Source organism: Girardinichthys multiradiatus, chromosome 19 (assembly GCF_021462225.1).
Source record: "Girardinichthys multiradiatus isolate DD_20200921_A chromosome 19, DD_fGirMul_XY1, whole genome shotgun sequence".
NCBI classification, from domain to species: domain Eukaryota; kingdom Metazoa; phylum Chordata; class Actinopteri; order Cyprinodontiformes; family Goodeidae; genus Girardinichthys; species Girardinichthys multiradiatus.
The window spans coordinates 8405135-8429242 of NC_061811.1; the positions used below are offsets into that span (position 1 = coordinate 8405135).

Here is a 24108-nt window from a genome sequence, read left to right on the forward strand (position 1 = left end):
ATGGGTTCATTCAGCTAGATCAATCTGGATATCTTTGGATCCAGTCAGTCTGCACCTCCCAGCACCCTATCTTTCTCTCTCACACTCTCTCTCTCTCTCACACACACACACACACACACACACACACACACACACACACCCAGGTTTTGTCTGGCACCGCCCTTAAACCGCTTTTCTTGGCCAAAGGTCAGCGGCGTACTGTAAACTACGGCTGACTTGCCTCGACTTCCCCATGTTGCACAAACTCAAACAATAAAGAATCCCCAGCTGAATTGCAGCAGGCTTGATGTCTAAAGGAAGTGTCCCCAAACACGAGTAAAAATCACAACGCCTGCTTGACCTCACCTCTGGACGGCAACTATGCATTCTTAGTTGTTTGTGTTTGCTCGGACGAGGCCACAACAAACTTAAGAGCCTCGGTCTCCATGGAAACAGTTACTAGAATAACTTGAAAGTCATTGGAAGGATTTGAACTCCAAACACCACAACAAATGTTTGGAGGGACACTGCATGCCTCGACACGCAAACACACAACTTTAATTTTCACCCATTCTCACACATTAAAAATGACTCTAATCAGTCTATTATTGATCTAACTTTTAACTTTAAAAACAATAATTTTTTTTATTTTAAAGACTATTTTTAATCCTCATTGTTTTTATGTGTTCCTCTAGGGAAGGTTTTTGTATTCCCCATTTTTTACTTTTAATTTTACCCATTTTTCTCTAATTCTCTCTGAGCAGCACTCACTGACTCACTGACAAATCTTTAAACCATTTTCCAACATTTTGTAGTTTAGCGCCATGAACAGATGGTTGCAATTTGTAGGAGTAAAACAATCAGGATGGAATTACAGCTCACCTGTTTCTCATTTATTAGGATTTTGGGCAAAGCTCTTAAAATTTGAATGAACTATAACAACTAACTATAATAATCTTTCTGATAATAGACTCTGAACGGTGATCAAGAACTAAGGACTCCCGCTATCAACATCTGAATTGAATGTCTTCATTTTCTGCTAGATTCAAAACTTCTACCTCTATCAAGAAACCTAGAGAACGTGTTTTCTTTGTGAGTTTTAGTCCTTAGAGGGAAAAACTGGAACAGGTCAAAATTTGAAAAACAGAAATTGGTATTGGCCAGGAAAAGATCGGTGCACCTCTAGTGTCTTATGAACTCTTTAAGACAAATAATAGATTCCTATTTTGGATAACTGAGGACTGGACCCTTTCTTAAAATAACCATTCTTAAAATGCTAGATTTAGGCAACATGGTCCTGTTTTTTACTTACTATATATTACTTATTTTAAAATAATTGTCACGGCTAAAAGTCTGTTCACATTAAAACATTTACATGCACTGTTCATCTTTTCAACTTTCCTTCAGAAGATCAGGTCTTTCAGCAGCAATAGAAAAAATACAGGGTATTCTTAAAATACCTGAAGTTAACCTAAGTTTGCGTTAGACAGACCAGATGGGGGTCAACCAGTTTAGATGGCTGCAGACAGCGAAGCGGATTCATCTCAAGCCCATGCAATCTTTCCATGGCTTCGTGTCATCTGGGCCCTCCACACAACCAGACCAACTGGAACATTTTTTCAGCTGGCAGAAAATCTAATACTCAATTATTTATAAACCATTTTACATTTCTTAGTTGCAGCTGTGCAAATTTAAAAATGAGCAGTTTAACACTAAAGCTAATTATATTTTAAAATCTGTCTTGATAACTTGATAACTGTTACACTTTAGGCTTTATTTAACTCAATTTCAATCAATTCCATTATTTCATTGTATTCGTTTTCTGCTTTACTGAAGCCTCCAACTCACAGTCATGCTTAAAAGAAGGTACAACCTCGTTCTGTAATGTTCTGTGTATTAAATACAATAAAATAAGAATGCTCTGTTCTTTAGTTGGATCCACAGTTATTTAAGTTTATCATCATTTATTAAACAAAGACAAGCCAAAAAAAAAAAAAACTAAGTACACCCTAACTGCTTTAATACATTTGAGTAGGGAAAGCAGAAACTAAGACCTGCTGATCAAAAGCAATGATTAAGAGACCATCATCAGTGTGAACACCTTATAAAAGCAGGAGTTCGGTCTGTTTGGCGCTCTGGAGCATACAGGTGTGTTCTAACACAATGCCAAGATGAAAAGACATCAGCAATGACCTAAGTGAAGAAATTGTTGCAGCTCATGAATCTGGAAAGGCTTATAAGGAGATATGGAGAGCTTCATCCTGCAGAGAGAAATCTTATTCATGGAAAAGCTGCCAATCTTCCCAAGAATGGACATTGCAAAAAAAGCCAAACCCAACAGCAACAGAGTCTACCTCAAACTCTACAGTCATGTTAAATGCTGAAGTTCATCACAGGGCAATTAAAAAAGACTGAACAAATATGGCTTGTTTCATAAAGGTGAAGGAGAACGCCTCTATAAAAAGGATATGGCAGCATTACATTGGGAAGACAAGACTTCTGGGACAATGTCCCTTGGACAGACGGGGCCAAAGTAGGATGTTTGGCTATTATGTACAGCATCATGTTTTAAGACAACCAACTGCAAAGCACGGTGGCGGAGGGCTGAAGATTTGGTACTGTTATACACCCACAGGAAAAGGGCAACTTGGACCCGTTGAGTCGATCACAAACTGCTCTGCATGTCAACGTATTCTAGAGTAAAATGCGAGGCCAACTGTTGGACAGGTAAAGCTTGGCCCAATCTGGGTCATCAGCAGGACAATGATCCAAAACAAAGCAGTAAATCTACAACAGACTGATGAAGAAAAGAGTCAAGGTGCTGCAAAGGTCCAAAGTCCAGAGCTCAACCTGAAATGCTGAAGCAACTGTCTGCAAACCTTAACGAACTGAAGCAACATTGGAAAGAGAAATGAACCAAAGTTTCTCCAAAACAATGGAAGAGACTGATGAAGTCAGAAGAAAGAACACTTCTGAGATCTACCGCTGCTGAAGGTGGTTCTACAAGCTGTTGGATCATGAAGTGTACTTAGTTTTTCACACAGCCTTTTCCCATTTCTGCTTCGTCTTTGTTTAAGAAATAATTAGTGTTGAATCTCTTGTGTGTTTTTTCTTGGCAGTAGATTTGAATAATGTTTTTATTTTATTAATTTTTTTATTGTTATTTTGAAGCTCCATGAACTTGTTTCCAAAGCCACGATGAATCTATGATAAGCCTTTGGTAAAAATACACAGGCAGCTTCCAAATCCCCTCACACCGGCCCACCACTGAGGACGAATCGGCCTGGCGTGATGTTTCCAGGAGTGTGGTGGAATCACTACAGGGATACAAGATGAAGAGCGTGCAGAGAGGCGAGGGATGGAAGGGGAGGAGGTGTCACGTTTATAGCTTAAGCACTGTGGCTGGCAAGTGAACCATGCCTTAATATAGTTATGCAACAGACTCCGGCCAAACAGCTGGCTGGAAAATGTCCAACTGATGCCAGTCATTCTGCAATAACAGTGCATAACTTTAGTGGACTCATCTTTCGGTGAGCTAGTTATTCAGTTTTTATCTGCAAGGCCGGTTAAAAGTCCACTGATGAACTGATGTCCTCCCCGATGGCTTCATCAGAGAGGGATTAGATGAAATACCGCACCAAGCTCCATTCACATTTCTTATTATTAATAAAAAACAAACTACTCAGGAAATTCATGGTAAATGGCAGCAGCCAGACTCACAGCTTTGAGGATGTTGACCGCCTCCGTGCTGAGCCAGGAGGCATAAACAATCTCCTCGTTGAGGATGGATTCAAAGAGGTCGTCTTCATTTTCAGCCTCGAAGGGGGCGTGTCCTGACAGCATCTCATACAGCAGCACGCCGAGCGCCCACCAATCCACAGACGGGCCGTACAGCATCTCCTGCAGGATCTGTGGAAACATCATGGTCAATGGAGACTTTATCTTCCCTACTGGGAAACAGATGGGATACCTGCACATCCATAAAGAAACACAATATAAATATGTAAAAAAAAAAAACACCAATACATAATAAAAAACATGCTGTATGGGAAGAAAAACCAGAACAGAACTGCCCATGGTTGATCAGTTGGAGCAGTGTGCAGTAGCATTCACAGAATACCTACAGATTTTCTATTAAGAAAGACAATAAAACAGAAGGAACTCTGCGCCTCTTGGTCTTTCCTCAATTTCCTCAACCATTGGTTGCCTTTTCTCGATAGGCAACCGATGGTTGTCTTCTTCCACAAGCTGGACCTCCCTGAAAATCTTCCTGAACAAATTTAACCAGGCTATCGAGTCTGGATTTATTGGTCAGAGACAAACTTTCAAATCAGGCAATGATTCAAAACATGAAAACAGTTTCGATAAAACGTTTAGAAAAAAACGGTCATCATCTCACATGAGGCATTAGAAGCTTTTATATCGTGAATAAATGATAATTCTTCTGTTTTTGCTTGTTTTTCACATTTAAATGTTTCAGATGAAAAATATTTTACTATCAAACGATGATAACCTGCCTTTTTGTAAATTATGGTTTTATTTATTGAGGAATAAAAAAAATATTCAAACCCACCTGGCTTATTTAAATGAGTATTTGTCCCTTTAAACTAATAAACAGTTGTGCTTAATGGCACAACTGCCCTTAAGCATTTACAGTAACTGGCGATGAGCCTTTTACATCACTGTGGAGGTATCATGAACCACAGAATTGGTTTAGCTCAGGTATATTGGATTGTTTTTAGCCTGAACAACTTGTTTAAGGTCATGGCACAGGATATTGTTCTGATCCAAATCCAGACTTTGACTAGGCAATTCCAAAATAATTTTCTCTTTTATGTTTTTTATCATATTCCTGCTGCATAAGTCCACTTGTGCTTAAGATCACAAACTGATGTTTGGACCTTCTCCTTCAGGATGTTCTGGTAGAGGGCAGAAGTTGTCCAGGTCCTGAAGCATTAAAGCAGCTACATAACATCACATAACCACCATAATGTTTGAGGCTAGGTTTGATGTTCTTTTTCTTAAATGCTTGTGTTTACACAAGGTAACATGAGACACACACTTTCCAAAAAGTTCCACTTTTGTCTCCCGAAGACTTTCCCAAACGCGGATCATCAGGATATTTTTTGGTAAATGAGAGGCGGGTCTTTGTGGTCTTTATAGTCAGCAGTGAGTTTGGCCTTGCAGGTGTTGAATTTCATTAGATCAGGGCATGATCTGTTGATATTTTAGTCCTTTTAACCTACTTCATGTTGTCATACAGGTTCTATTTAAGCAATTTCCTGATTCCACAGTTCTGGTGGTAAGCAACCCTTGCAGAACTGTACAAAAAAATATGTTTAGTAAAAGGTATATTCTTGAAAGGATGCAAACAGCTTTTCAAAGCACTGTAAAGTGTGAGAATCTCAATAGCAATGTCCACAAACTCAGCTTTAGTCATGTTGGATCAGGGTCAAGCACTTCAAAGACACCTTTCATAAATCCAGACACTGCGGTGTGTGGAGAAATAAAATCTGTTAAACATAAGACTATGGACTAAAACCGTCATTTATTACAAAAAAGCAAACATGCAGCTGAATGTGCATCCTGAAGAGTGGACAGGGACGTTTACAAGCTGACCTCACACACGTGCTGCCTTCCAGTTAGTCAGGAAGAAATTTTAAGTGACGAGCAATAAGCTCCATGTTTGTTGATATGGAGGTGGTCCAATGGAAAAACCTGCATCACATGAACCCAAAGATCCTGGACTCCAAGACGCTGAATAGAACTCATTCATAGAACAAATATAGACTATTTTTAATAAAAATTTAAAGAGTAGTTAAAGAGGTTTTTCAGGTTAGAGATTGATCCTAACAGAAATTGTTACCATTTCCACCTCATTGTTTATGATAAGGTATGTTTTGTAAATAAAAAAAATAAAAAAGACGTTAAACATCTATTTTACATTAATTCAGACACAAGAAACAAGAATATCTCACAGATGGATAACCGGTACATTATTCCACCAAGGAGGAATGCCAGAGAAAGTCCAGAAAAACAGGACAATGGAAGCCTAACTTAACAAGAACTGCACAAGACGTTGGGACAGCAGGTTAGATGTCCCTCTGAAGGTTTGCATTTCAACCAGAAACATGCTGCCTCGTAGTGCCCGACTCTGGATCAGAACCATTGAAAACATCTTTGGTGAGACTTTTTCTAACAACAGTCTCCATCCAGCATAGTTGAGCGCAATTAATCCCAAAGGCACTTAAGATAAAAAACAAAATTGAACAGAATTTAAGAATATAGATTAAAATATAGAATCTATATTGTTAAAACTTAACAATATAGATTCTACACAGCCTGAGTCTCATGTCAAATTATTTGGAGATATTTTAAAACTTTTTTTAACTGAAAATAAAGAAGAATTTCTACAGAGGTCAAACTAAAAACCAAGAATGAATGAATGAATGAATGAATGAATGAATGAATGAGTGAGTGAGTGTAATATTTTTCAGGGCTCCATTTTCTTTTTCCACACTTATAATCAAACTTTGGCGAATTTTGTCCAATAGAAATAAACAAAACAAATAGCTAAAAACATGAGAAGGTCTGAACTATTTTTGTTTCTGCTGAAAATCTGTGGTTTTGGATATGTCGTCTAACTGTGTGCTTTCCTGTTGATTTGTTTAGTGTGAGGATATAAACTGACCTCGGGGGCAATATAATCCGGAGTCCCGCAGAAAGTCCCTGTCGCCATGCCGTCCAATATGCCCTCCTTGCACATGCCGAAATCTGCCAGCTTACAGTGACCATCTTTGTCCAGGAGAACGTTGTCCAGTTTTAGGTCCCTGAAAGGCGGAACAAACACAGGACACAAAAGACAGTTTTAACCGGGCTCGTCGTGATGCAATAGAGACACACCTTAACATTCCCCAAACTCACGGCTGCTAAAACGCCAGGTTCTGCACAGCTTTCAGTCCCAACACAGACACTGTTGGTGTCTCTAATAATATCGCAAGCAGGTAGAAATTTGCAGTGAGAATAACAGATTAAGAGTACTTTTAAGCTGATTTTTATGCAGATTCTACAGTTTGTCCTGTTCATTTTACTTTTGTCTTTGCTGAGGAGCAGGTTCTGTTTAATCTAACAACAAAAAACCCTGCATGCTGAGTTGGATCATTTCTTCTCAACTATCTAGAAATAATCTATGAAGTAAAATGTGATGCATAGATGCAGTAAAACTGTATTCTATTGATTTAATGGGGTTTGTACAGCTCTGATGAAATTCACACAGCTTTGTCTCTACAGACAAAGTCTCCCAGGAAGAATGTTCGTGTCAGCTGCTGCTTTGTCATCTGACACTGAGATTAAACCTGCTAAGTGTGGGGATCTGCGTTAAGCTCTAATCTGTGATCACATGACCCAGCATTCATGCAGAGGAGGCTTGAAACTGGACGGATGCGGTTTAAAATAGTGAAAGGAAACTTAATTTTACTTCTCAGAAGAGTGCTTTTACCATTTTAAGTTTCAACCAGCAAAAAGAGTTACTTCCATGAAACGAGATGATAAATGCAGGAAAACAGCAGCTGAAATGCTGATTAAGCACTCATTGGTTGGATTAAACTAGTTTGTTGTTTTCTGCTTTAAGACGGTTGTGTGACATTGACTCAGCTTCCTATGGTCCACTTTCCTTCTTGTTTAACCAAGTGGCCAAAAACAAACAAGTCTGAGTCTTACAGAGCGTGAATGCCCAACTGGACACTGCAGAGAGATCAGGAAAAATTAATGGAATCTGAAGAAAATGGCGAACTTTATCCTGGAGTATGACCAGTTAAGGTTGTTTGTGTGTATGGAGTCAGCCAGTGTTTAAAGCAGAGCTGCACATGAGCAACAATTACTCTACAACAACCTAATTACACTGCAGAGACGAGTCAAGCTTAGATTTCTGTGCAAACGGGGTGAGCTAGATGCCCTGGTATCAACAGAAACTGTAAACTGAATGGAGGACTAATAAGAAGAAGGCTCTAACCACAAGGTAGATCAGGGTTTACAAATCTTAACATTTCCAGAGAGGAGCAGAGGAAGTGCTGACAAGGGCAATGACGCAAAAATAAAACGTTTTTTTTCTTGGCCGTGTTGTAACATCCTTAAACAAGAAGTTATATCACTGTTATTAGCACCATTTTATGGTTAAAATGTTTTTTATGTAGAAGTTAACACATTCGAGATGCTAAATCAAATCAGCAAATATTCAAGTGTTTATTGAGGTGTTTTTCCCTGTAAATCTGCAATTAGGGTCTCCTGGGTAAACGTTTCATTAGTCCAGGTATGTGAGTGTAGACTTAGAAACGCAGTCCCCTTCTTTATCAAAAATATAACCTTAATCAGTTTTTGGAGGTTTACAGCATTGCACAATGCACAAGACAACACTGAAAATACAACAACCAACCTGACAAAATGGCCATAGGTCGTATTATTAGACAAAATGATTTAGATCAGTTATTAAAATGTCATGGTCATAATGATCATTATTACTTTTGGAGGAAAAAGGTGTAAGCTTGCAAGCCTAGAAACATCATCACAACTATGAAGTACGGAAGTGGCAGAATCATGCTGCATGGGTGTTTTGCTGCAAAAAGGATCGGAACATTTCAACAGATAGATGGCATCATTGGCAACATCTCAAGACATCAGATCGGAAGTTAAAGCTTGGACACAAAATAATCAGATTCAACAAGTCACTTAGGATGTAAATAAATAGAAAATACAAGGTATATATGTGCATGTCTTATGTAAAGCAAACAAAGACACGCAGATACAAGTAATCAGGCCACAAGAACAGATTTATATAAACAGCACACTATATGTAACTTAGCTTAAGAAAGCTGACTGAGGTGTTTTCTTTCACCAGCCTGATGTACAGGCTGTAATTTTACCTCATCATTCTAAAGTAGGCTTGGGATGTGACCTGTGTGTGGCCAGCAACAGTCATGCTATGAGCTGCAGACTGCCACAGGACACATCGTCAACTAAATATAACTCTGAGGTTACTGTTTGCTCACATGATGGCCCCCTTCCCTACCATCAGGGACTGGCAGGACGCCCGCTGCTGTGCCATCCAACCTCCTTCAGGCAGAATAAAAATGGCTCATACTTGGGCGCAGCGCTGATGGTGTAGGGGTTAAGCGTGTGACCAAATACGGAGGCTACAGTCCTCGAAGCGGCCGTCCCGGGTTCGAGTCCCGGACCCGGCGACATTTGCTGAATATCTCCCCCTCTCTCTACCCCTCTTTCCTGTCTGCCTACTGTCAAAACAATAAAAATAAAGGCCACTAGTGCTGAAATAATATCTCAAAAAAAAAAAAAAAAAAAGGCTCATACTTTATTATCTGAGGCTGGGATAGGTGCACAACCAGTTGGAACGATTTGTCTACCATTATCAATACTAATGATCTTTTTTAGGCTCTATTCTCCAAATCAATACTAACTGAGCTTAATTCTGTTTGTGAAAAAACTGTATCTGAACCTTCTGTAGTTATGAGGCCTTTTGCATGATTATAGAGCTTCACAATTCATGAAAATCATGCGATTGTGATATTTATTGTTCAGTATTGCAGAAATGACAATAAATCCACATTTTCCTCACCCCTCTCTGTCAGGGAGGATCTTCAGACTCTGTGTGACCTTTAGCATCTCGGCTGCTCTCATCTGTTTCAGCTGTGAGTATCTACAGCAGTGAGACTCCAACAAGCTCCATATATTATCAGCATGCATAGAAGAAATGCATTAGACTTGGAATATATTTAACTGCATTTCACACAGTCCTTGCACGGATACTGCCCTAACCATACATTTAAATAGTTTTTAAATATACTGAAAATAATTTTTTAATACACTGTCAACAAATTGACATTTTTTATGATACATTTTCTCGTTGTGCAGCTAAAAATGATATCCCATAAAATCAAGTCTCTCATGTAAAACCATAATAATGGTTAGATACAATCTGACTTTAATAAAAATCTGTGAACCTTGATTCTGATTAATAATCAGATCTCCATAAGAATTTATTTCTGACACTTATGAGAAACATTTTTTTAGAAGAACTGATCTCAATGAAGAATGGAGGTAAATGAATATATTTGAGTTGTCTTGATTCCCAGCTTTCCATTGACATTCCTTCTGTTCCTGAGTGTGGAAAAATTCAATTATTCCAATTCCTAAGAAAGCATTGCCTTCAGGTAAACAATGATTTTAGACCAGTGGTGAAACTGTTGATTAATGAGCTACAGGTGGAGGTGGAGCCACACCTGGATCAACATCAGTTTGTATTCAAAAGGAAATCTGTTCTGCACCCGGTTTTAAAACATCTGGAGAGACTTTCTGCATATGCAGGACTGGCTTTTCTTTTTATTTTAGCTCGGCTTTTAATTCCATTCAGACACACATCCTTCTGAAAACACTGATACAGTTGAATGTGATCCCATTTTTAATTAAGTCGCACCGTTCTTCCCTGTCTTTTAGGCCACAGCAGTTGAAACTGAACTCTGTCTTTTCTGATATTGCATTTAGCAGCACTGGTGCCTTGCAGGGCTACATCAGTTCCCCTTTTTATTACACTAATGACTGTGTTGTCACCCAGCCAAATCAATATGCTGTGAAATTTTATGATGACACTGTTATGCTCTGTCTGCTAAACACAAATTCCAATTTAAAGAGCCACAGGTGAGCAGCGGATGAGTGTGTGAGCTGGTGTGACGGTAGCCAACTCCATATTAACACAGAAAGACAGTAGAGATGCTGGTGGATCCCAGTTGGAGATCACCTCCTGGTGGCAGTGCACAGATACAACATCCTCAAGTGAACTCCTTTATACACCTGGGAGTTCACATTGATGGTGGCAAACACAAGTGAACAGTGTTTGTGCTCTGATCCATCAGCGTCTCCAAATTCTCAGCAGACTCAGGTTGTTTGGTGTTTTTACAGATAGTCTAATGATTTTTTACAAAGTGACAAGTGACGCAATCTAAAGCTATGGTATTGCATGCTGGTTAGGTAACTTAACTTTAAAATCAAAAGCTCAGATTTAAACTTTGATTAAGTCAGCAGGAAAGATCATGTTTATGACAGCTTCTCTCACTCCTCAGGAACTGTTTGAACTGACTACCCTCAAACAGGCAGACTGGATTTTAACAGATATTCTCATGTTCTGCACTCTGAAGATGTTTCATTAAACGCAGGACGAAGGTACAGAGTTCTTCTCTGTAAGCATCACTGGTACAAGCATTCATTCTTACACTATCAGTTGAAGTCATTAATGAACACAGAGCACGAGAACATGTCTGGAAGAAGGCAAAGCTACCTAGATAAATACGTCCTGATTAACCAGTTTAGTTCTCCAGTAACATATTTAGATGCATCTATTGTATTTTAGTGCTTTTAAATGATTTTATTGATTTATATATCATCGCAGTGATGTTATTTCTCCCAAGAGAGACAAAGAGAGACGCGAGGCCATCCCCCAGTGGGCCCACCACCTGCAGGGGGAACCGTGAGGGACCGGTGCAAAGAGGATTGGGTGGCGGACGAAGGTGGAGACCTCAACGGCCCGATCCCCGGATGCTTAGGCTGGCTCTAGGGACGTGGAATGTCACCTCGCTGGGGGGGGAAGGAGCCTGAGCTTGTGCGGGAGGTCGAGAGATATCGACTAGAAATAGTCGGGCTCGCCTCCACGCATAGCGTGGGCTCTGGAACCCATCTCCTTGAGAGGGGTTGGACTCTCTTCTACTCTGGAGTGGCCCACGGGGAGAGGCGGCGGGCTGGTGTGGGTTTGCTTGTTGCCCCCCAGCTCAGCCGTCGTGTTGGGGTTTACCCCAGTGGATGAGAGGGTTGTATCCCTGCGCCTTCGAGTTGGGGAGAGGTCTCTGACTATCATTTCAGCCTACGGGCCGAGTGGTAGTGCGGAGTACCCGGCCTTCTTGGCGTCCCTGTCGGGGGTGCTGGAAAGTGCCCCTCCCGGGGACTCCATTATTCTGCTGGGGGACTTCAACGCCCACGTGGGGAACGACAGTGACACCTGGAGAGGCGTGATCGGGAGGAATGGCCTCCCCGATCTGAATCCGAGTGGTGTTTTGTTATTGGACTTCTGTGCTAGTCACGGATTGTCCATAACGAACACCATGTTCAAACATAAGGGTGTCTATCAGTGCATTTGGCACCAGGACACCCTAGGCAGGAGGTCGATGATCGACTTTGTTGTCGTATCATCAGACCTTCGGCCACATGTTTTGGACACTCGGGTGAAGAGAGGGGCTGAGCTGTCCACTGATCATCACCTGGTGGTGAGTTGGATCCGCTGGAGGAGGAGAAAGCCGGACAGACTCGGCAGGCCCAAGCGCATAGTGAGGGTCTGCTGGGAACGCCTGGCGGAGCCCTCGGCCAGGGATGTATTCAACTCCCACCTCCGGGAGAGCTTCGACCAGATCCCGGGGGATGTTGGAGACATAGAGTCCGAGTGGACCATGTTCTCTGCATCTATTGTCGATGCTGCTGCCCATAGCTGCGGCCGTAAGGTCTGCGGTGCCTGTCGTGGCGGCAATCCCAGAACCCGGTGGTGGACACCGGCAGTAAGGGATGCTGTTAAGCTGAAGAAGGAGTCCTATCGGCTGTGGTTGGCTTGTGGGACTCCTGAGGCGGCTGACGGGTACCGTGAGGCCAAGCGTGCTGCGGCCCGGGCTGTGGCAGAGGCAAAAACTCGGGCCTGGGAAGAGTTCGGTGAGGCCATGGAGAAGGACTACCGGTTGGCCTCGAAGCGATTCTGGCAAACCGTCCGGCGCCTCAGGAGGGGGAAGCAGTGCTTTGCCAACATTGTTTATAGTGGGGGCGGGAGACTGCTGACCTCGACTGAGGACATTATCGGGCGGTGGAAGGAGTACTTCGAGGATCTCCTCAATCCTGCCATCACGCATTCCGTGGTGGAAACAGAGGCTGGGGACTCAGGGTCGGACTCTTTCATCACCCAGGCTGAAGTCACCGAGGTGGTTAAAAAGCTCCGCGGTGGCAAGCCTTCGGGGGTGGATGAGATCCGCCCTGAGTACCTCAAGTGTCTGGATGTTGTAGGGCTGTCATGGTTGACACGCCTCTTCAACATTGCGTGGCGGTCGGGGACAGTGCCTCTGGACTGGCAGACTGGGGTGGTGGTCCCCCTTTATAAGAAGGGGGACCGGAGGGTGTGTTCCAACTACAGGGGGATCACACTCCTCAGCCTCCCTGGTAAGGCCTACGCCAGGGTATTGGAGAGGAGAGTCCGACCGATAGTCGAACCTCGGCTTCAGGAGGAGCAGTGTGGTTTTCGTCCCAGCCGTGGAACACTGGACCAGCTCTATACCCTCTACAGGGTGCTCGAGGGTTCATGGGAGTTTGCCCAACCGGTTCACATGTGTTGTGTGGACCTGGAGAAGGCATTCGACTGTGTCCCTCGTGATGCCCTGTGGGGGGTGCTCCAGGAGTATGGAATCGGGGGCCCTTTATTAGGGGCCATCCGGTCCCTGTACGAGCGGAGCAGGAGTTTGGTTCGCATTGCCGGCACTAAGTCGGACCTGTTCCCGGTGCATGTTGGACTCCGGCAGGGCTGCCCTTTGTCACCGATCCTGTTCATAACTTTTATGGACATGATTTCTAGACGCAGCCAAGGGCCGGAGGGGGTCTGGTTTGGGGACCAGTGGATTTCGTCTCTTCTTTTTGCAGATGACGTGGTCCTGCTGGCCCCCTCTAGCCAAGACCTACAGCATGCGCTGTGGCGGTTCGCAGCCGAGTGTGAAGCGGCTGGGATGAGGATCAGCTCCTCCAAGTCCGAGGCCATGGTACTCGACCGGAAAAGGGTGGCTTGTCCTCTTCAGGTTGGAGGGGAGTTCCTGCCTCAAGTGGAGGAGTTTAAGTATCTCGGGGTCTTGTTCACGAGTGAGGGAAGAATGGAGCGGGTGATCGACAGACGGATCGGTGCGGCTGCCGCAGTAATGGGGGCGCTGTGCCGGTCCATTGTGGTGAAGAGAGAGCTGAGCCGAAAAGCAAAGCTCTCAATTTACTGGTCGGTCTACGTTCCTACCCTCACCTATGGCCATGAACTTTGGGTCATGACCGAAAGAACGAGATCACGGATACAAGCGGCTGAAATGAGCTTCCTCCGTAGGGTGGCCGGGCACTCCCTTAGAGATAGGGTGAGGAGCTCGGCCATCCGGGAGGAGCCAGTTGAGGTGGCTCGGGCATCTATACTGGATGCCTCCTGGACGCCTTCCTCGGGAGGTGTTCCAGGCACGTCCCACTGGGAGGAGGCCCAGGGGACGGCCCAGGATACGCTGGAGGGACTATGTCTCTCGGCTGGCCTGGGAACGCCTTGGGCTCCCCCTGGAGGAGCTGGAGGAGGTGTCTGGAGAGAGGGACGTCTGGGCGTCTCTGCTGAGTCTGCTGCCCCCGCGACCCGGTCCTGGATAAGCGGAAGACGACGAACGAACGAACGAACGAACGAACGAGACATTTTTCCAGAAAACACGAAGGAAATTTCTGTGCACATATACTATAACTTTCTAACATCTGTGTGCTTTATTTCTGTGGGCCTGTGTGTGTTCAGATCAAACCTGTAAATGATGCCTTTGCTGTGCAGGAACATCAGGGCTGAAGTGATCTCCGCTGTGTAGAAACGTGCTCTGCCCTCTTCAAATTTCCTGGATTTCTGGATATGGAACATAAGATCGCCTCCGTTCACAAACTCCATCACAAAGAAGAGACGGTCCTGCCATTGAAGAAAATAAAGATGAGAAGATGGCATTTACACAGAGGCACTGTTCTGTCTGAACACACTATCCCCATGGTGAAACATGGTGTTGGCAGTGTCATACTTTGGGGTTGAGAACTAGAAAGTAGTGGGAGTGAATACAAATGTATCCCACATTTCTCAAATGTTAATAAAGTAGTTAGTAAAACAAACATGACACATTGTCTTTAAACCTCACAATTATGCACTACTGTGTGTTGGTCTGTCATATAAAATCGTTGTAAATGCATTTTAGTTTTGAGTTGTAACCTGATAGAATGAGACAAATTCCAATAGGTTTTATTTGAACTTTGCTCCGTTTTGTGTCAGTAATAAGCTGCACTTGTATTAGAAAACATCATTTGACCTCAGAAAATAATGCATGAAGCACATTTTACAATGTAACTTCAATAAAAAGTTGCAAAAATAATTATTATTTTAATTTATTTAAAAAATTTTAAACTGTTTTACAGATGTGAAAACCTCAATCTCAGTGACAGAATTAAAAAACAAATTACAGCCGTCTCAACCTCTACAGAAACTACAGGTCTTACTCATTTCCTCTGCTTCTATTTTCACACCAACAAACACACATTTACGTATGTACCAGTTTTAACATCAACATCTCATTTAATTTAACACCTTTTAAACGAGGCGATTTCACAACAAAAGATTCTGATGTGCGACAGTGTCTGCAGTACCAGGAAACAGCTGATAAGAATAAAATGCTGAAAAAACTGAAAAGGAGGTGGAGGAACAATCGTACCCTCAGATCAGTTTTTCATAGAAGAAGTAGGTCAGGTCAAACATCTAAAGCAGATTATGATCATCCTGTGTCTAAGCCTCAGGAACAGCTCTGCTGCTTCAGAATCTCAGAGGTCTGGGCATCTGCTGCCACCTGCTGACCAGCAGAGAAGATGCAGTCTAAAAATATGGTATGATGTGCTTTAACTGCAGCGATACAGAGGCATATGAGACAGTAATATTGCCTGTTTTAGATGTCATTTGGATCGCTGTACGTCTTTGTGTTTGTCCTGATTTGTAATCACAGCGGCGTCTGCAAGTTTCCCGAACAGCTCGCCCTCTGATGGGAAAGGAACGCCGTGATTGAAACATGCCCGAGCTGGAATTCCCATATCAGATTTTTGTCAGTCTCAGAAACCAGATTAGATTTTTACAGCTGTTTTTCAAAAATTCCTGTCTATTCATGTATTTTTGTTCCATCTGACAATATTTTTTGGTGATTTATTTTCACTGTTTATAGGTTTATACTTTAAAACAACAAATTAGCAATCTAAGGCTATTTTTAAGTGTGTCACTGAATTTACATTTAACTAAGAGCTGAAAATGTTTTAATGCTACTCTTGCATTCATCTGTCCAAGATAGAGGAATGAATCCAGGTGTAGAAGTGATAGATCTATGATTAATGCCAAAAACTGTGCTGAAAATAAAAATTTCGTAAAACAAGAAAGTATTTTGATGCATAAACTGCTACAGTCAAACTGTTGGGATTACGTTCTCTGACCAATCAGCAGTCAGCTATGAGGGGTCAAAGTAACAAAAATGAACTTGAAATAAATTGAAGGTGTACTGTTCCTGTACCATGTTCAGGAATACTGAACATGGTACAACTGAGTCCCGCAAAAACCAACATGTGATTAATTTCACCTCTGTGAAAATTAGAATCCGTGAATTTGGAGGTAATTAAAATGATAACATGGTAAATATTAATGTTATAAATATTAAGGTTATCAAATTTACGTTGCCTGTTTTCATTCACTGCCTTGATTTTAGCACCTCATATTTTTACCACTTCAGTTTTATCATTTATTGTGTTCACAGCGATTTTTGTTACTTCTGGTAGATCGGAATACGGCAGAACAGCGTAGTTTTGTAGTCCGTGACCCACAATTTCCTATGATTCATTGTGTGTTGAATAGGATTGGTCGAGCTCGGGCAGCAATGGCAGACAATGGTGGCAAAAATTGTGAGTAAAAATGTAAATAATACATTTTCTGTGACCCCAAATTAACGCTTAAGATGCTTTTACACAAGAATGTAGGTTTGTTGAACTCAAATATTTACTCGGTTTATTAGGATTCCACTTAATAAAAAAATAAATAAAAAAAGAGGTTCGGTATTTCTTGGTGTCAGCTCGCTTTGGCAGATGTCAGCCCATCGAGCAGCGTTCCCTCCCTCTTCCGGAGAAGGTGCCTAATTCCTGTCTCATTGTGTTAAAGAGAGACGGAGGTAGAGAGTCTGGAGACTCAATCTGGGCATTCTTCTCTTGAGACTCCCTGCTGCTCCACCCCGTGACCAACAATATCACTGCCGTATTGTTGAAAATGCGAATGGCGATGGACTACAAGTACTCCGCTGTCACGCCGGGGCTCTTGCCGTATTCCGATCTACCGGAAGTAACAAAAATTACGCTGTGAACGCAATGAATGATAAAACTGAAGTGGTAAAAATGGAGGAGCTAAAATCAAGGCAGTGATTTAAAATGGGCAAAATTGAATTTGATAACCTTCACATTTATAACATTAATATTTACCATGTTATCATTTTAATGAGCTCCAAATTCACAGATTCAAATTTTCACAGAGGTGAAATGAAACACGTGTTTGTTTTTACAGCACTCAATTTTACCACATTCAGTATTTCACACCTTTAATTCATTTCAAGTAAATTTTTGGTACTTTGACCCCTCATAGTCAGCGAGTCAGGGGTCTCTGTATGACTCTAGCTTGACAACCTCAGATGAGGGACTATGAAAACACGTTCACATCAGTTGCATCACACTAACTTTCCTGAAAGCTGGATGAATCGGAATTAAAGCAGGAGGAGGATTCGTTCACAGGAGCTCCGAGACCACGTGTGTTCATGCTGTACTGACCGGTGTTTGGAAACAGCAGTAAAGCTGCGTGAGGTATGGGTGACAGCAGGCCAGCGACAGCACCCGCTTCTCCGTCATGGTGCACTCGACGTCGTCATCCTGCAGGATGATGTCCTTCTTCAACACCTTGATGGCGAAGACGTGATCTTTGCCGTTTAGTTTGGCCAGCATCACCTGCAGACAACATGCACGCCACACGGTTACACACCTGCAGCAGGGAAACTCCTCAGCTGTCCTACCTGGTCAATCTCTTTGGTTTTCTTGGACTGCTGGTACCTCTATGTGTTCTTAATATTTAAGAAGAAAAACATTAGATTTTTTTGACAAAGTAACTTTTTGTACTTAGTGCCCCTACACGTGCCCCGTTCTGGGGTGGGCGGGCTCTGGCACTCGGTAGTTTGGTCTGGCCTCCCCAGCGGCCCCGCGCCGTTCCGGACACTTTGTGGGGTGCCTTGAGAGGACATTGCTGTAAATAAGCTCTATATAAATAAATAAACTGAAACTATCTCTGTAGTTATGCTAATATAGGCTTAGGCTGCTGGAGGACATAATGACCACTTTCACCCTCTTCGCTACATTCTCACACTACTCTCCAATTTTGCATTATTTGCTGTTATTTCAGCTTCTAACTTTATGTTCTCTCTTTTCTCTTCCTAGAAGCTACACCTGGCCTGACTCTGTGTCTACCTGTGACACCTGCCTGGAGAGGGGAATCATCTAAGCTTCTGCTGGCAACAACTTGATGTTGTTATCAGCTACCGATGATCCACATAGCCCTGTCTTTCAGTGTTTAACCCTTTCTCTCTCCTAGACATGGCTACTGACAGAGCTTCTACTGTGACTAACTATGTGCTCTCTTTCAGATTCTAACCTTGAAAACTGTCTCAAAGTTTATATGTTTTTTCTTTCTAGATGAAACGACTAAAGGAACTACATCCATTAACATTTACTTTTCCTTCCCATAGAAAGGACTCCTGGATCAGTGCTTCTTTGTTCTTTTTGTGTCTCTGCTCTGTTCTCTCTAAACCCCAGTCGGTCGTGGCAGATGGCCGCTCACACTGAGCCTGGTTCTGGTTCTGCTGGAGGTTTCTTCCTGTTAAAAGAGAGTTTTTCCTCTCCACTGTCTCTACATGCTCATCCAGGAGGAGTGAATGCTGCAAGTCTCTGACTTGATGCAATCTGCTGGGTTTCCTCAGACAGAAAAACCTTTTATCCAATTTAAATAAATAACTGAATCTGACTGCACTGTTCAATGATTACGATTAATTGGAATGTATGAACCTGACGTTTGTGAAGTGCCTTGAGACGACATGTGTTGTGAATTGGTGCTATATAAATAAACTGAACTGAATTGAATTAAAAACAAAAGGTCCACAATCTATGCCACCTTAACACCTTAAACAGATATCTGCAAAAAACGATCTATAAGAAAGGGACAAGCCCAAGATTTTTCCCTCTTTCCAGGTGCAGTCTAAATAGTATTGAAGAATCATATATGATGAGACTTTCGTGAAAACTCCAGCAGTTCTGTGGAGCCTAGAAACCTGCAGGCAACATTCATACTGGCTACGTTCCATATGCTGCAAACACATAAATGATGTTTTTGTGGTAAATAAAATAACTTTGGTGTTACTGGAAGAACAAAATTCCATTTATATTTGTGAAAAAGTGTTTCGATCTTAAAAATGAACTTCTATCAGATTTGTCACTTCCATAATCCCAGTCATTACAGAACATTTCCTATTGTCATTCCCACCTTGCCGAAGCTGCCCTTGCCAAGCACTTGAAGGAAAGTGAAGTTTGAAATTCCCAGCCGAGGGGTCTCTGGTTGAACTTCCGAATTCGTACTCACCCGGCTCTCAGATGATGGCCTGCTCAGCTCTTTAACCTGCAGGAAAAGATCAACATGTTTACAGATCCAAATTTGTGCCAAAATAATTAGGAGTGATGTAAAAAAGGAAGTCTTTCTACCATGGTGTTTCGTTTGGAGAGCCCTCCGGCCTGCAGACCCATCTCTGCAAGCTTGTTGGCCAGTTCCACGCTGTTCACCCCGCAGTTCGGGGCGACGTTGCCTTTGCAGCGGATGTGAACATTCATTTTACAGACTATAAAAGGAAAAAAAAAAGAGAGAAATTAAAACCCTACATAAAAAGGGGAAATCAGATTCCAACTTTCAGAAGCAAGGTTTGCCAGCTGGCTCTTACTTTTGCAATGCAGGCCCTGCCGAACTATTCCCCACAGCAGCGAACCACAGTGGTCACAGAAAGTAGGAGACTTGTAGTTGTGGATGTTGAACTTGTGAGGGACGTTGATGCTGAAACCTTGAGTTGTATCCTGCAAAGAAACAACAGTAAATTAACCAGTATAGGTCAGATAGATCATTTAAATCAATACAACAGAAAAAAAAAACATGCTTTGGTTTATATATTTTATGTATAGCTACCTATAAATGTAGCTAAAATCAGATATTTACATATTCTATATAAGAAGAGACAATTTTCTCCTCACTAGCTGACATTTAATCAATCACTGTTTTTGGTCAGTCAAGATTACCAAAATTATCTATATTTGCAAAATGTCAGAATGAGAGAGCGATTTTTGGATAGTGTGAACTTTCTTCAAATTTAGAAGTTTCCATACATTTCTTAGTATTTGAAAGACATACTTTTGAGCTGTAAGAAAACTCAGATGTTTTGGGTGTCCTTTCATAGTTTCTCGAAACTTTTTGTGATAGTTGCTCCTAAACATTTTGTTGTATTAGAATCGTTGTGCATTTGAAACAACAACATGTGTCAAAGCTTGAACTTTCTGGTTGATTTTTTGAAGTATTATTTCCTCCGATATACAATTGTGAATGACATTATCACAAAGACATAATGATTTTAGTGTATGTAGTGATTTTGAAGAAAGCTTTAAAAATAATTCTGTAAAGAAATCTTTCATTATTTTTTTGCAAGCAGATCTTGATGTTCTGTTTTTAACAGAAACATGGTTACATGAATTTAATGAAGCTCCCATTCTGATAGAGGCGACGCCTCCGAACTACAATTTTCTTTGTGAGAGCAGACAGCAAAGAAAAGGTGGAGGGGTGGCCACTTTGTTTAAAGATTTATTAGAGTGTAAAAAAGTATTTTTGGGCATATTTGACTCTTTTGAATATTTGGCTCTCCAGGTAAAGAGCCCAGTCCGAACCATGTTCTTGAATATTTACAGGCCTCCTAAGTCCAAAACAAATTTTATCAGTGATTTTAATGAGGTTTTATCTGTGATATGTGTTGATTATGACTGTTTAATTATTGTGGGAGACTTCAACATTCACATGGACAATCCTGAAGACAGAAGTCCAATAGATCTATGTGACACTCTTAGAAATATTGGTTTGACTCAACATGTTAAACAGCAAACACACAAACAGGGACATATTTTGGACTTGATCATCACTAAGGGTCTAAACATTTCCAAGGTGTCTGTAACTGATGTTGCCCTATCTGACCACTAGTGCATTATTTGCCACAATCGACAGGCTAACAAACCCTCCTGTAACTGTAGCATCTGAACTCCACAGGACCTGCAATGAATTTGCTAACTTCTTCACTGAAAAAACCCAAAAGGTCAGAGGGGCAGTCAGCACATCCACATCAACTCCAGTACCAATGTTGTCTCCAACTAGAACTGATTATGACAAAATTTCCCAATTTCACCAAATAAACTACTAAAACTTAGAAGAAATCGTACAGCAACTAAGCTCTTCTTCCTGCTGTCTCGATGTTTTACCCACAGCTTTCCTTAAGAAAGCTTTCCCTGTAATAACAACTGATTTAACACAAATAATAAACTTGAAAATCATTTTGATGATCTTAACTGAGCTAAAACGTCTGGTCCAATTTAATGTGAAAGTACAAGAAAAGGCCTTATATGTCGTTTTATTAGGGATGGAAAATCGCCCTATTTTCTGATCGTAAGATCGAGGTCACTGGCTATCGTCGATAGACGATCCAATCGGCTGATGGGGCGGGCGCAATTAGGTCATCAAAAAAAATAAATCTTGGTGCCGAAAACATGGCAGTCAGACAGCAATTTGGTGCCCAAAAAGAAAGCTAAGTCGGTTATTTCGGCATATTTTAGGTTCTATCCAAATGCTGACGGTGAGCCTCAAGACCTAACAGCCTATTTGCACATTATGCAAATGATGTGTGCCTGTGAAGGATAGGCAAACCACAAATTTATTCGCGCACATTCGAGTCCATCACCCCGCCGAGGCCGCAAAACTGCGTCCAACCAGCAGCGCTGCAGGTGCTTCTGGGGGGCAGCCCACAATATCAGCAGCTTTTGCTAAATCAACTAAATACAAGCCAGGCAGCGAAAGATGGACCAAGTGTACAACAGCTGTTGCAAGATTTCTGGCGAAGGAGTGCGTCCCGTTTCAGACGGTTGAAAGAGAAAGTTTCAAAAAAATGTTGACTAGACTGGATGCGCAGAATGAACCGCCTGGGAGGAAATATTTCTCGGAGACTGCTGTGCCAAAACTATGAACAGCTGAGAGGGGAAATAGTTAATGAATTAAAAGAGGCCAACTTCATTGCTTTGACTACGGATATGTGGTCAAGCATTAACATGTCTCCTTATATGTCCATAACTGCGCACTATGTCTCAAAAGACTGGACATTAAAATCCAAATGTCTCGTCACACCGCGGCGGTGCGACCTGAAGCACTCCAGGATGGGTTGCCATCATGGGGAAGAGGAGAAGAGAAAGTCGTCTGCATTACAAGCGACAACGGAGCCAACATCGTTGCAGCTGTTCGTGATCTGAAGTGGACATGGATCAGTTGTTTCGGGCATAATTTGGTCTTAGCCGTCAACAATGCCTTGAATAAAGAAAAAAACAAAACGGACCGGGCTTTCGGAGTGTGTCGCCAAATAAATGGAGCCTTTTCACACAGTTGGCAAAGGCGACAGCAACTCAGGAAAGAGCAACAAGGGATAAAGAAACCGCTTTCTTTAATAACTGTAAGTATTAACATTTAGCCGTTATCCCACCAAGCGATAACAAACTCAGTTTCAATCATATGTTTTCTGTTAAAAATGTACAATTTCATCACTAGCTTAGTGTTGCCACTGTATTATTACCAATAACATAACATAGATTGGAGGATAGTTTTATCGGTGTCTGCATACAAACATACACACAGAAGACAGCGCATTTAGAAAGTATCAATACGCACATTGCTTTTACTCAGCCTCTAACTGCCCTTTGCTCTTTATATTTTCTCTTATAAAACAGGATTGTGCAACGCGCTGGGGCAGCAAATATGCGATGACATTGAGGATCCTCACCCTGCTGCCTCACATCAGAAAGGTTTTTGCTGATGACAGGACTCGGCGTCACACTACCAACCATTAGCTGGCAAGATGTAAGCGTGCTGGAGGCTTTCACAGTAGGACTGAAGTCTGTATCTTAATTTACAGACTTCTTGTCAAGTGCGCGTGACGTCACCAACATCATCGCTGCTGCCTCTGCTTCATTTGATTAAAGATACTCTCCAGGAAAAAGAGACCGATGCCAAACTGACTGCAGCCATTAAACAAACGATCCTGGAGCAACTTGACAGTAGATATGACAACGACATGATCATCCAGTTAATGCGCACAGCTGCCCTCCTTGACCCCTCCATGACCCGCGGTACAAAGCTCCTCACGTGGGCAGTATTGACCTGGACTACATCAGAACCCAGCTGGAGGATGAGATGGTGCTGTTCTGGAAGCAGACTACTTCCGGACCACCTGTGACTGTGCTGGACTCTACGGATGGCGACGATGCACCTCCTTTCTCCCAGTCCCAGCCAAGCAAAAAGAAGAAAACACTGGACAGTCTCCTTGGCTCAATAAGACCTGCACCTGTTGCAACTCCTGAGCAACGAGCGCAGGCGGAAATGACGAATTACCTCCAAGAAGAGGTAGTTGATGGAGAAACCAACGCTCCTGAATGGTGGAAAAGGAACGAAAGCCGCTTACCCTTAATAGCAAAAATTGCAGAGAAATATTTGTGCATTCTTGCGACCAGCACGCAATCGGAGCGCATTTTCAGTAAAGCAGGGAACGTTGTAACCCGCTACCGCAGTCTGCTAAAGCCAGATAAAGTTAACATGCTTGTTTTCTTGTCAAATAATTTGTAAAAGTAGGTAATATATTTATTTTCATTTGTTTATCATACGCAGGCTGCAATGTTCTATTGTTTAATGTTTTAAGCTTTAAGTTTGTTCGAAATAATTTCTTATGAAAGGCAAACCCAAGTAGGTGTCATATTTGAAGTGATTTTATTTTGTGGTAACATTTACATTTTCTAAGAAATTCTACCGTTTAACTCAGCTTTTTTGTTGGCACACATTATTTATTAAAGCCTGTTTATTTCACACTGTGACTCTCGACTTGTTCAAATGTA

At 42.0% G+C, this 24108-nt stretch overlaps 1 protein-coding gene and 1 long non-coding RNA gene across 2 annotated transcripts in view; one reads left to right on the top strand and one right to left on the bottom strand.

Moving 5' to 3' along the window:
- The window catches only part of prkcha (protein kinase C, eta, a), a 39977-nt gene that overhangs the window by 2225 nt on the left and 13644 nt on the right, over window positions 1–24108 (bottom strand). Inside the window, exons 6-12 of the mRNA XM_047346055.1 lie at window positions 19872–20001; window positions 19639–19772; window positions 19424–19555; window positions 17668–17841; window positions 14595–14749; window positions 6671–6809; window positions 3700–3888 (exon numbers count right to left, since the gene is read on the bottom strand). Of these exons, the coding sequence (XP_047202011.1) occupies window positions 3700–3888; window positions 6671–6809; window positions 14595–14749; window positions 17668–17841; window positions 19424–19555; window positions 19639–19772; window positions 19872–20001 (1053 nt within the window). The remainder of the gene's footprint in view (window positions 1–3699; window positions 3889–6670; window positions 6810–14594; window positions 14750–17667; window positions 17842–19423; window positions 19556–19638; window positions 19773–19871; window positions 20002–24108) is intronic.
- LOC124855907 lies at window positions 21871–24079 on the top strand. The gene is made up of 2 exons (XR_007035182.1): window positions 21871–22676; window positions 22951–24079. It is a non-coding gene; the product is annotated as an uncharacterized LOC124855907 (long non-coding RNA).